This window comes from Lutjanus erythropterus, chromosome 17 (assembly GCF_056507025.1).
Source record: "Lutjanus erythropterus isolate fLutEry1 chromosome 17, fLutEry1.hap2, whole genome shotgun sequence".
NCBI lineage: Eukaryota > Metazoa > Chordata > Actinopteri > Lutjaniformes > Lutjanidae > Lutjanus > Lutjanus erythropterus.
This window is the reverse complement of record NC_139333.1, coordinates 1,707,869-1,721,205: the sequence shown is the minus strand read 5'-3', so window position 1 is coordinate 1,721,205 and position 13,337 is coordinate 1,707,869. Positions and strand designations below refer to the sequence as shown.

The 13,337-nt window shown below is 39.5% G+C and overlaps 1 protein-coding gene across 2 annotated transcripts in view; it reads left to right on the top strand.

Annotated features, from left to right (window-relative positions):
• Nucleotides 1–13,337, top strand: part of LOC146311513 (glutamate receptor ionotropic, delta-1-like) — a 679,669-nt gene that overhangs the window by 573,356 nt on the left and 92,976 nt on the right. For both annotated transcript variants that reach the window (XM_084740789.1, XM_084740790.1), the window contains exons 6-7: nucleotides 885–1,058; nucleotides 8,320–8,481. In XM_084740789.1, the coding sequence (XP_084596915.1) occupies nucleotides 885–1,058; nucleotides 8,320–8,481 (336 nt within the window). The remainder of the gene's footprint in view (nucleotides 1–884; nucleotides 1,059–8,319; nucleotides 8,482–13,337) is intronic.

Sequence of the window (13,337 nt, the reverse complement as noted above, 5' to 3'; positions counted from 1 at the left end):
TAAATACAGTTAGAATAATATAATATCAGTAATATATAGATGTAAGTGAACTGATGCTGATATATTTCTTTATGATTTCCTGGGTGGAATAAACACGAGGCAGTAAAATACATTTCAGCAAACACAGCAGACAGATTCTTAATGTTTTGGCTGCAATTACAGAACCTGGAATCAAACTTGTTTTGACTTTAAATCCTTGAACCTGACAGAGTGACATGTTTTCAAAACTAAAATAAATGAGGCACAAATCCTTGTGACTTTTGTTTACCAGTCCTGGTTCATTTTTAATTGGATGGCAGGAACCTAAATACAAAAAAAAAGCAAAAAAAAAAAGCAACAAAGTCGAGTTTTCAATTATGCCAAAGCGAACAAATCAAGTCCTGTTGAAGTCATGTACTATAATTATGACAGTGTTATAAAGCGTAATAAAGCTAATATTATTCATAGATTATTTTTGTGCTTTCAGAGTTAGATTGAAGCTATCTATAATTACACCTCGCAGGAAATAATTGGGTTTCTCAGCATCACTGCAATTAAACATGTGCATCAATAAAGGAAGCGTCTTTAATGGCCTCCATGAATCCTGCAGTCTGTTCTGCTCTGACACCGTCATTTGTTTTGTGTAGAAAACTCCCCGATCACTGCTCTTAATGAATGTGCTATAGGAAATAAATATTATTCTCAGGGTGAAACACACACACACACACACTCCTTACCTGTTGACACTCACCTCACAGCACTTCTCCGATCAGCTTCTGCCTGTCAGTAAATTAGGATCAGACTTGTGGGGAAACAATAATCAGTGAACCTCCTCGTCTGATTAATATGCAGACGAAGTACAGGACAAACGAGGTCAGTGGTGTCTCCTTCTCTCTGTCTTGCAGGAAATCAGCGACACAGAGATCCTGGAGCTCACCCACAGTGCACTGGGGCGCATGACGGTGATCCGGCAGATCTTCCCGTTGTGGAGGGACAGCAGCACCCGCTGCATGAGACACAACCACCGGATCTCGTCTCTGCTGTGTGACCCGCAGGAAGGATACCTGCAGAACCTGGAGGTAGACACACTGCTCATCAACAGCTAACCCTTCGCCAAGCTCCATCCTGCTTAGTTACTGTTGCTATGCCTGTCAAGCTCAAGGCTAAAATCAGGGTTAGTCCACTTTGGAATGTGCAAGGATAGTGCCAGTGTGAAAGCTCTTTCAGCCTAAGCTAACAAGCTTAGCTAAGCTCCCTTAGCCCAGAGTTAAATGAGTGAGAAAAGCCCATAAGACAGTTCTGAGCTAAGAGAGCGAGAGCCAGAGATGCACCATTATTTGTCCATTTTGATTCTACATCAGCCAACATCCTCCTTTTGGCAAATGCAGTGGTATCGCACAAAAGGTTACGTAGCATTATTTAGCATATTAACATGCTAATGTTCTCAGCTAAGTCAGACCGGATAAAGATAAAGTTTGCTCTTGTGTTTTACATTTTTGAAAGACAACAAAAAAGACGCCACCACCCAGACTCATGAAACACTGAGTATTTCTGAACATGTAGAGAAATGCAAAGCTTGAGAGGCGCCTAGTTAACTATGATTGGACAGCTGCTGTTTGCAGGAGGGGCTTAGCAAAGGGTCAGTTCTCTTGCTGAATGTGAACTATTTGCTGTGCATTGATTTACTGTACAGGGCTAAAGGATTTATTTCCCATAATTTAAAAATGATCACATCCATGAAATATTTCAGTCTTTTCCTGGAGAAACCTACAGAAGCCCTGACAGGCAACTGTCAGCCGTGTTTACAGCTTAAGAACAGGTGAAAAATGGTTTTGCCAGGATCGTCTTTGTAAGTCCCCTAAAAAGATGAAAAAATTTGATTTTTTTTGTCTTGATCATTTTCTAAGTGTTTGCCACAAGAAGCTCAGTCAGTGTACTTAATTTGTTCTCAATAATCTGTGTCATTGAATCACTGAATCAGTCTCTAAAATCATCTGCGCTTCATTGTCTCAACTTCTGGAGGACAGACAGTCCTTCACCAAAGAATGACAAAAATAACACAAAGTAGAGTTTAACAGCCAAACATGAATATTCACATGTCTCAACCCCAGATTAAAGTGCTTCATAATGAGAGTGTGTGTGAGGGAGCAGGGAGGGAGAGCATGAGCGCTTCAGGGAATGAATTAAGTAGTTTGAGGGCACAATTTAGTAATTCAAAGACACAAAATATTAATTTGAAGGGACAAATTAAGTAATTAGACAGTACAAATGATTAAATTGAGGGGAAAAAGCCAACGACTGGCCAAATTAGTCACGTGGGAACAGAATGACTAATTTGAGGGGAAGATTTCACCTCATTTAGCTTTATTCTGCTGCCCAACCTGAGCTGTGTGCAGGTCCAGACTTGTTCTATCTGTGGTTCAAATCTTTCCGCTGATCTTCCTGTTTCTGGGTTGTAATACAGCAAACACAAGGCCCCAGTCTTACCAGTGTGAACCACTGAGCCATCCTGCAGCACAAATCACTGCTACACATCCATAAATTTCTGTGCAAATTCATAAATTCACCCACCAACACCGGTTCTGTACACATGCAGAGTACACCGAGAGCTGCAAGGCGGCCAGAACTGATCTCGCTGTTCAAGTAAAATTAAATGAGGACACAACAAGTCTTAGACAGTAAAGTTTTCTCAGGTTTGTTCAGTTGCATCCCTAACAGTGTGGTTTTAGGTTTTCTTCCACAGTTTAAGTTGTTAAGGCACTGTACTGCTCCTGATTTTGTGGCTATAGCTGCATTTCCACCCACAAACTTCTCATCCCAGGAACTACTTTTCAAGGAATTAAAAGTTTCTTTCAGCCTGTTGATGTCTACGTTTCCACCGCCCTGTAAAGACCTGCACAGACTAGGAAAAATAACTAATGTTTTTACATGATATTTGTGCCCGCAGCAATTTAAGGGGGGATAAGAGGGGAGTCCTTCCGCGTTTTTAGCAAAATGACATCCTGACGCTTGTTGTTAGCTTGTTGTTCCCACCAGCAACATATAGATGTAATCCTTTTATGGCCAATCACAGCCCATCATCTGTGCTTTGAAAAGATGAAACCGATACCATATTGGCTCTGATCATACAGTCGACAGTTCATTTGTCTCAAAGTAGCTCAGAGATTTGTACCTCAGGTTTATTTATCATGTCACACGAAGGCCACCCTGATTTGCAGGAAGTCTCTTGTATAGGGGGTTGAAATTAAACTGCAAACAAGAGACAAAACAAGAGAAAAACAAGAGAAACCACAGCAAACCACTGTAACCTCAGTTACTGTATTCTAACATGTAAAATATCTGCAAGAAAATGAAGAAATATGTGCATTATAGTATATAACAACAGTATAAATATTAAAATAACAGCACAGTCATAACTCTCAGACTCACCTCAGACTGTGATCCCAGGTGTGAAATTAAATCAAATTAAGCATCGTATTTTATCAGAAAATAATATTTAATATTTGAGGACATCACCTTGGATTTTTATCAACTTTTTTCTAACATTTTATGGACCAAACAACTGATTGATTAGTGGGAAGATTATTGCCAGATACTGTAATATAATGAATAAATAAATGTTGTAAATAAATTATGATGGTGCCATAAAGGTGTAATTTCATTTTATGTCATTATCAGACTGAGGATTTGATCATATCTGTGATTATATTGCTAAAATTAAGTTTTGCTTTTTTGGTTCGCTCAACAAAAGGCAGAATACAGGAACTTCCAAATATGGTCAAAAGTCAAATAAGAGGTCAGGATTAATATGTAGAAACATTAACCTGAAAATTACAAAACTGTCACATAGCCAGTTATCTGCCTGCAGCGATTTTGGCTTGACAACAAGAAAACTTGAAAGTTGTCTGGGAAGTTCCTGCCCTTTTCTTTTGTCCATGTATGATTCTGTAGATTACATTTTGTGACTGTTTTGCAAACTGCTGGTCTGGTTCTTTTGGAAAGTACCTCCCTCTGAGCAGGGACTTTCCTGGGGGTAAAAAATGTCCCCTGATTGATTTAGACGCTGGTTCCCGCAGAGCAAATGCTGCTAATATTCAGTAAATTTGTTCATATTTAATCTTCAGTGTCAGTTTCCGTCCAGAGGGAACAGAACAAAAACTCTCAGAGGTACAAAAACAGACATGAAGAAGCACAAGAGCATTTGTCTGTCCTCTACACACACACACACACACACATACACACACCTTTAACTGGACTATTATTTCCAGTTAGGAAATATCACAGTGATGTGAGGTTGACATTTAACGACAGCAAACAGAACTATTACTGTAATTCACATTGACAAATATTGCGTCTTGTTTTGACATTTGTGGAGATGAGTGTAGTTTCTCTGAAGATGTCTGACAGCAGAACCGGGAGAACCCACAGGGACAACCCCAAAATCACACACACACACACACACACACACACACACACACACACACACACACACACTCGTCTCCTGTCTGTTTCTTCTCCTCTTCCTCTCTTTCTTTCCTCTTTATTTCTCTAATGCTTCCCTCTGTTTGTCTTTTTTTTGCCACTTTCTTTCTTTCTTTCTTTCTTTCTTTCTTTCTTTCTTTCCATCCCTCTTTCTCTCTCCACAAACGGCACCTTTTCTCTCATTCTCTGACATCTGTTCACCCTCTCTGTCCTCACCTGACACCTCGAGGTAAAGGAGAGGATCAACTCAATAATTAATTAAAAAGAAGGTTCAACGTTTCTTCTCTGATGTTGTTTCCCTCGCTGAAAAGGTGTCCAGACATCAAACGCTGTCAGCGGGTTGTCAGGAGCATTGTAAGGACGAGTGTCCAGCTGATTTCAGCTGATTAAAATGTTAGAAAATGCACGTCATCGGGGTAGTTTGTGGCTGCTTCCCATCTAAAATGACATTTGGGGTTTATGAATTTGTTTTGTCGGGTCCACGTGGATCCAGACTTCCACCTGCTCAGTCTGTCTTTAGATGACTGTCTTTGGATTTTGTGACAGAGACTTAAAGGAAGTCAGAATTGATTTTGACTAAAGAAAAAAGGTTAGAGGTGAAGCAAGTCTGCCGAACTTCACTTAAGTAGAGCCAAGGTGAGTGCTTTTTCAAAGAAGCAACATGTTACTCAGGATGTCCTCACTGAAAAAAAACACCTGAAGTGATCAACTGGTTGCTGAGAGCAGATTGAGCTGGACAGGAAGTCAGACACAGGAATGACAAGGAGAATCAGGTCAATTTTCAAAGTAAAGACTGCAATTCCCAATTGTAAAAATAGACAAAAAAATATTTAACTACGTAACTGACTTAGTCGGGGTAGAAACAAAATCAAATTAGGAAAAATGACAAAATCAACACAATCTGCACAAGTTAACATATTTAGATGGGCAAAACGCTCCACTTCTGACACGCTGCTGGTGGGACATGCAGCCGTATGGAAGATGGATCAGCCCAGTGGAATCAAAGCGTAGGTTTGATTTGAGTTTCATGAGCCTGAGGTGTTGATTGAACTCGGCACAGCGCGTCTGCACCGCAGTTATGATCCGACTTCATCACGTCTGCAACGTTTTAGAAATGTTTCAGCAGCAGAGCAAGTTTCCCTCCTGATTATGTTGACTTGCTCAGATTTTGTTGATTTGGTCATCCTTCATTGCTTTTTGTGTTTCTACCATTGGTAAGTAGAAAACATAATTAAATAGTTTCTTCTTATTTATTTTTATGGGTCTGCATGGGGTCTTTTATTCTGAAAATCAACCAGATTCTCTTCCTGTGTCAGACTTCCTGCCTGCTCGATCTGCTCTGTGCAGCAGACGTGGTGCAGATGTGGTGCAGATGTGGTGCAGACGTGGTGCAGACGTGGTGCAGGTGTGTTGCAGACGTAACGCAACATAGCCATGACTGCTGAGTGGACACAATTGGATGGACCGACAACCAATCAGAGCAGTGAAATGTGTGATATTACTTTTCAAATCTGGAACAGTATTATTGTACACAATAAAAGGTTGTGATAAGCCCAGTTTTGTGTTTTGCACTGTGGTCTTGGCACTGCTGTTTTATTTACATTTGGATCACAGACTGTACCTTTCAGAAAAACAAGAATCTTATAGATTTCTGCTTTGCTTTTCTTTTTTCTTCCCTTGTGTCTGTCAGAAGGGTTTGTTCTCTTCAGATTCAGCTTTTTTATGACAAAAGAGGAGCAGAGAAAAAAGCATAAAGGCATGAAAGGCGTGTGTGTGTGTGTGTGTGTGTGTGTGTGTGTGTGTGTGTGTGTGTGTGTGTGTGTGTGTGTGTGTGTGTGTGTGTCATGGCCTCAGGCAGCATGTTGTATGGACTTGTCAGTCAGCTGTACTCATCTGGACAGAGTGATGCTCATTTGTCACCCTGCATTTGGTCTCTGCTCCCTGTTTTGGCGTGTGTGTGTGTGTGTGTGTGTGTGTGTGTGTGTGTGTGTGTGTGTGTGTGTGTGTGTGTGTGTGTGTGTGTGTGTGTGTGTGAGTGAGTGAGTGAGTGAGTGATTTGTCACAGTGTGTTTCCTCTTCTCTCTGCAGGGCAGAGGAGAGGGTGAGAGACAACATGATCACATGTGGACAGACTGGCTACTAGCTGACTGTCATCTCAACACCATCCAGTGTTTGTGCGTGAGTGTGTGTGTGTGTGTGTGTGTGTGTGTGTGTGTGTGTGTGTGTGTGTGTGTGTGTTAGCTTCAAGCTAGCAGTTCATGCAGCACCCAGCTGTGTCTCACATGTGGCCTGTGTGTGTGTGTGTGTGTGTGTGTGTGTGTGTGTGTGTGTGTGTGTGTGTGTGTGTGTGTGTGTGTGTGTGTTTACTGACTATTGTAAGTGTTACTTGAGTCTTGTTGAGTGCTATTGAAATAAATTGCAGGTGAAGGTGAGAAAGCTTCAAGAAAACCTTAGAAAATAAAATACAGTCATTAAATAATCAGAAAACAAGTTGCTTTTCCTTTGTGAGATTTACCTCAGAGTGTACTTAAAATAACAGTTTGATTTATATCCAGCGGTGCTCAAATATCCTGTCATGTATATTAACACGACAGGAACTCGATTATCTCTCATGATAAAAGTTAAAAGTTAATTTATCCTGTCAGTTTATATTTTTAAAAATGAAAATGGGCATTTTGTGAAATGTATGAATATGCAGCCATAGTGTGCAGTAAACTGTAATTATTATATATATTCACAGCAGTATTTTCCTGTAGGATAATAACCATCAGTGATCTGATTACATTTTTAGATTAATCTTGAATTACTCCATGTGAGAAACAGTTAAATGTATTTTATAAGATTATAAACATGTTACTTTAACATTAATAATAACAAATGTCCATCGAGAACAATCATAAAAAAAAAAAACAGTCACAGCCCATGGGAAAAGGCTGGAAACAGGTACAAAAGTAAAACCAAAAAAAAAATAATGGAAACATTTCTATTTGTAATAAGTAAGATTACTTTGTTTCAACATTTGGGAGTTTTAACAAAAAAAATCCATTGAGTTATAGGTGTTGAGACAAAAAGTGTTATAACTGTCCCTGGTCTCCCCTACTTTATTAAATTAATTATTTGTATTTCTATGTTGGGAAATTGGAAAACGAGACCACTGGTTTTATCAAGACAGACAATGATAGTTGCTAAGCAACCAAGATGCATCTCCAGATGTGCAAAAGTAACAGCTGCAATTTCCGCTGAAATAGGTTAAAAAAAAAAAAAACATTCACACATTCACTTTACCTTTTGTGTCATTTACATTTATACAAAGGGTTGAAACTGACCGATTTATTGTTCAGGTACATTATACAAGTTAAAAAGTCAACGTTGACTGTTGGTTTTTACACTGGACATGAGTCCCGTTCTCCTGGGTGAAAGTCCTGTCTTAGTTTGACCCATCTGCCCACGCCACCTCCTCCATATGTGGACTTAATCGCTCTTTACACTACATTGCCTGACTCTGACAGCCGTCATGATGTTAGACGGGCGCCTGCAGAAATGATGCCAGAGGGATACCGAGAGTGAAGCATAGGGCCACTGACCAGTCTGACCAACAGTGGCACTAATTCAGTGTCCAGCAGTGGGCTGACAGTCTGCCGCGGCTGTAATAACAATGGAGGATGTTGGCCTTTGTTCATAACATGGAATGTGTTGTCATTGTTAAGGGACGGTATGACGTCCCCTGACTCTTGTCTGAGATAACAAGACGTCGTCCTCTGTTTTCTGTCACAATGGACAAGGACGGACTTGTCGAGATAGAAACTGTCCTGCTGACATTTCTATTTCTTTTCCTCTTTTCTCTCCTCCTGTCTCCAGGTGTCTAACCTCTACCTGTACGACAGCGTGCTGATGCTGGCCAATGCCTTCTACAGGAAGCTGGAGGACAGGAAGTGGCACAGTATGGCGAGCCTCAACTGCATCAGGAAGTCCACCAAGCCGTGGAACGGAGGCTGGTCCATGCTGGAGACCATCCAGAAGGTACAGTACTGAGGCCTTTTGCCAACAAACCAACACAGCGTCCCTTTAGTCTCATGGTGCATTCAGGAGAAGAACAGACCACAACATAGATAAAACTCTTCAGTGCTCATTCCAGACCATCCTCACAGAAAAATCTGGGCAAGCAGCTTATTATGATCCGTATTAACACTGTTTGTTAAGCAGCAACCTCTAGTGGCCGTAGCAATTATGAGAGGACCAAAGCAGGAAGTCTGACATAGTATTAAGAGCGAGAACTGCTGTTTGTGTCCTGTGTAAAACCAAAGTCCTCAGTCTCACTGTCGCAGACGAATGATCAATATTGGAGTCAAATTCATGACTGGAAAACTGGATCAAATTTCTGATACAGTATTGATTTATTTTGGGAGAAAATATGCAAGAAAAAAAAAGCCAAACAACACATTATCATAGGGACATGAAAATTCATAATCACTTTATTGGGAAATAAATATACATATATCTTATCAAAAACTACAAGACCAAAATAATCAAGTTGTAGTCTTGCAAATAGTGACAGACTAGATCCCAAATTTTTGCAAACTGTCTGTGACTTAAAACTCTGTGACTTCTGACAGATTGTCTTTAGATGTGAGAAGGTCTCAGATTGGAGTCTTTTAGAAGTCTTTACAAACTCCTCTAGCGTATGGTCGCCATAATTTAAATTCACATTGGCAAGTTAACTTACATAAGATTTCTTACATCCCTAACATACTTATTTCACCCTGAACTGCAATCTTTTTCTAAACTTAACCAAGTGATTGTGGTCAGCTGTCCTCACCAGAAAAATGGGCATCTGTACAGGCAGGTTATTACGACCTTATTTAATATATTATTTACATTTATTGTTAGGTGGTGATCTCTAGTGGCAGGAAAAAAGGAGGAATTTAGATAACGTAGTATGTAGAGTCCACATAAGGACGTTGTTGTAGTTGATGTGTGGGTCAAACAAACCCTGGATGTTCCCCCAGGAGACCCGGGTTTTGAGTCCTTGTGAAGCCAAAAGTTAACATTGATTTATTAAAAGTTTTAGGTCACTAGTGTTGCGTTGCTTTGAGTTGCAACGTAAGGTCCCGTACGTCAGTCACTGGTACTCTCCACTGATCATTGGCAATCAACCTATTCTGTCATTTACATGTGAAGATGTGTTGGTTTTGGTGCCTTAAACTGCCCATTGCACAACATTAACCAGAGGATGATTGTGGTCCGGTAGAGCAAAGGTTGATCACGCCATGGTCTTCTCCAATGGTCACACACTGACGACACATACATGATCTCTTCTGTTGTCTTCTTAGAGGAGGTTTCCTGATCCACCTGAGTTATTTGATGTGATAACTCGATGATTGTACAAATCTTAGCCTGTATGGAAAAAATATATAATTATATTTAGTTTTTGGTGTCTAAACAAATAAGTCTTCAATGAGGCTACCTTAGTTTGAAATTAACATGGAATAGCTGATCAAAGAGTTCACCTGTAAACCAAAGTTTCCTAATGCTAATTTTGTTTTATTTGGCTTTTGAACTGATTAGCAGCTTGAGGGTGAGAGATTGTTAGCTTGATTGCTAATTGCCTTCATCCGTTCTGTAGCATTTAAACAGAAGAGAACTATATTGAATCTGTCTGATCTAATATAGCTTCAGATGGTGAATAAAACCTTTGAAGATGGAGCGGATCATGTGGAGGAGAACATTAGCATGATTAGATTTATACCAACATTAAATGAAAGAATAAACGACTCCTCTCTTGCCGGAAGATAAATCAAACATGAAACGCCGCCGGTGAAACATGAAACAAGAAAGTCATTCAGCCTAAAAACCCTGACGTGCATCTAAATTACACCCAACAACCTGTAGTCTCATTCTCACAGTCTAATTGGTGAAAGATGCTTTTCAGCCGCAGCTGATGAGTCCCTTGGAGCATGAGTAGTTCTGTTTTATTAAAAAACATCAGTTTATGTCTCTGACATCCCTCATGGTAACAATGCTGAGCTCGTTAGCGATCTTTCTTGCTTCCTCATGTTCAATAAGCTCATATACAGCATGTAATCACAGAGGAGGACGTTTCAGACGGCGCTGTTGTTCAGTGCCAACAATGAGATTTTTACTGATGCAGACCTTTGATACAACTGTATGTTTCTTTCATGATATTGACAGAATTACCCAGAAACCCAAGCAACCGTTCCTGTAGTATCCTGTCAGTTTTTAGAAGATAGATGAAAATATGTGTTTTCTTTCTGTGCTCATGAAACATTACAAATCTGGTGATTTTTTTTTTAGTTTGTTGACATTTTGCTTGAAAAATAATTCTGGTCATGTTTGGATTCGACTTGCACTAATCTACTGCCACTCCGAGAACTTATTTGCACAGCTTTAGCATGAGCTGGGGCAACATGTCCTCATACCAAAACAATAAAGAAGGTCAGTTACCAGTGACTCCCAAATCTGACGTACTTTACAGAAGTCGCGTGATGTTAAACACATGGTTAATGTTGTGACACTGCAGCAGTTTGGTTGGTTTAGGAAAAGCCTACAGTGGTTTGGGTTAAAATAAGTCTGCTTCATATGTCCAGTTCATCCTCATACTAACATGACAGCATAGGACAATTATCAGTTACCCCCAAAACAACATATACTACCTAACCTTTACTTAATGTGACATGACACATGGTCTACACTGTAAAACAGTCACAGTTTGGTTAGGTCTAAGCACAAAAACTACTTGGTTAGGGTTAGTAAATGATCGTAGGTGGGATTTAGTGGCATCTAGTGGTGAGGGTGTAGATTGCAACCAACTAAATAATAATAAACTTTATTTAGAGTCTTTCAAAACTAGAGTTAATGCTGCCTCACGTGTTAGAATACAGAAAAATAAATCATTTAAGACCACATCATTTGCAGAAAATGCAATAAAATGGAGAAAGGAAAATAAGACGTAAAAACAATATTTAAATATTTAAATATACATAGAATTTACAGAAACATTTACATTAAAAAATCTGCACTCCTGTGTGGGTAAGTTACTGTACATAAAAGAAAGTATTTTGTGATTGTGGAGTGTGTGTGTGTGTGTGTGCGTGTGTGTGTGTGTGTGTGTGTGTGTGTGTGTGTGTGTGTATGTGTGTGTGTGTGTGTGTGTGTGTGTGTGTGTGTGTGTGTGTGTGTGTGTGTTTCCAACGGCAACAGTGAATAAAACTGATTTTTTAATCAATAGGAATCACTGTAACAAAAACAAGACCCCAGTCATGAAAACAGACAACATAAGAACCATAAAACATTCAATTTGACTTTGAACCTTTATTTTTCATGTTTCACTGCCGTGTCAGAAAGTCATTTACACAGTCCGAATGTTGTTTTTCCTGCAGAACAGTACATCACCACATCTCAAATAGGCAGCAACATTTCCTGTTTTTACTCATTTATTTTTTTTTCTGTGAACTCAAACAATATTTCCACCAGCAGCCATTTCTCTGACTACTTTTCTGATGAGATGGAAAATGACTTTGTGAGAGGACGGCAAACACAGAGTGAAAAATGGACACAGCAGAGCACTTTTTTGTTCAGTCTTTCCTCCTTCCCTCATACAGGACTGTGTATGCTGAATATATTTGTATGTATCAAGACAGAAGCCTGAAGGAAAGTATCCAAAACACCCCATCGCATCAAAAGTGCTGCTAGTACTCAGAAAACAAAGAACTTTTGATTTTAACCCACCTGTTTGTTGTCTGCCACCACCAACTGATGAATGACGGAAAATAAAATGTGTCTTTTTGTAAGATTCAGGATAATTTGTTTCTTCACCTCCACAAACAAGCTCTGACAGGAGGTGAAAATCTTCTGTGATGCATTATGTGGCTCAATTAAACAGCACCGCTGCTGTACAACTTAGACTTTGACTAATCAGTCACACACAGAGCTGACAAATAAGAAACTGCAATTATCCACGAAGGAGAAAATTATGAAACAAACTTTTAATGTTTTCCAAAACACTATAAATCAAGCTAATGTTTCAGTTCAGCAGTTTAAACTGTTCGCTAGATCAACAGCTGAAAAAGTTTGGTTCACTTTAGCTAACAGTTTAGTTTAACAGCTGATTTCTTAAAATAGCTTGGTTTAGTGTAGCGAACAGATCAGTTTAAATGTTGTTTGTTTGACATCAGCTAACAATTCAGTTTAACAGTGAAAATGGTTTGGTTCACTTAAGCTAACAGATCAGTTCAACAACTAAAACAGTCCAGATTAGCTTCCAGTTTTGGGGCTACAGTGAACAACAGTTTTCCAGAAAGTGGTTGGATTTGGAGCTCCATGTGTTCAGCTCTTACTGGGCGAGTAAAAAACAAAGCAAAAAAAAAAAAACTCTTATGTGCTAAAATTGCATGAGTATAAGGCTTTAACTGTCTGTTCCAGAAGTCAAATAACATGTTCTGTTCTTAAAATGTAAGTTGCGGCACTTTGTGGACCATTTTATTGCTAAATTGAGTGTGTTATTGATGTAATGGCTTGTTTTTACTGTTTTATTTTCGCTGTCATGTCTTTAACTTTATGTTTTATTGCTGCTCTCATGACCTTGTTCCCCTGCAAATAAGACTTTCCATCAGAATCAAGGTTCATAAAACACTCCTCTGTTGTACAAACAGTCAAATGGATGAGATGGAGGACTGGAGGCATCACTGACTTTGTAGCAAACAAAACAATATCAGACATTATTTTCTTCCAGGTGACAATGATTGCGACCTTTGCAGCTGACAGGCAAACATTTAGCTGGTTGGCCCGCGGTGAAGGGCGTCTTCAGTCTTGGTTTAAATCCTGCAGGAAGTGATGGAAGTCACGCAACAACATTTCAT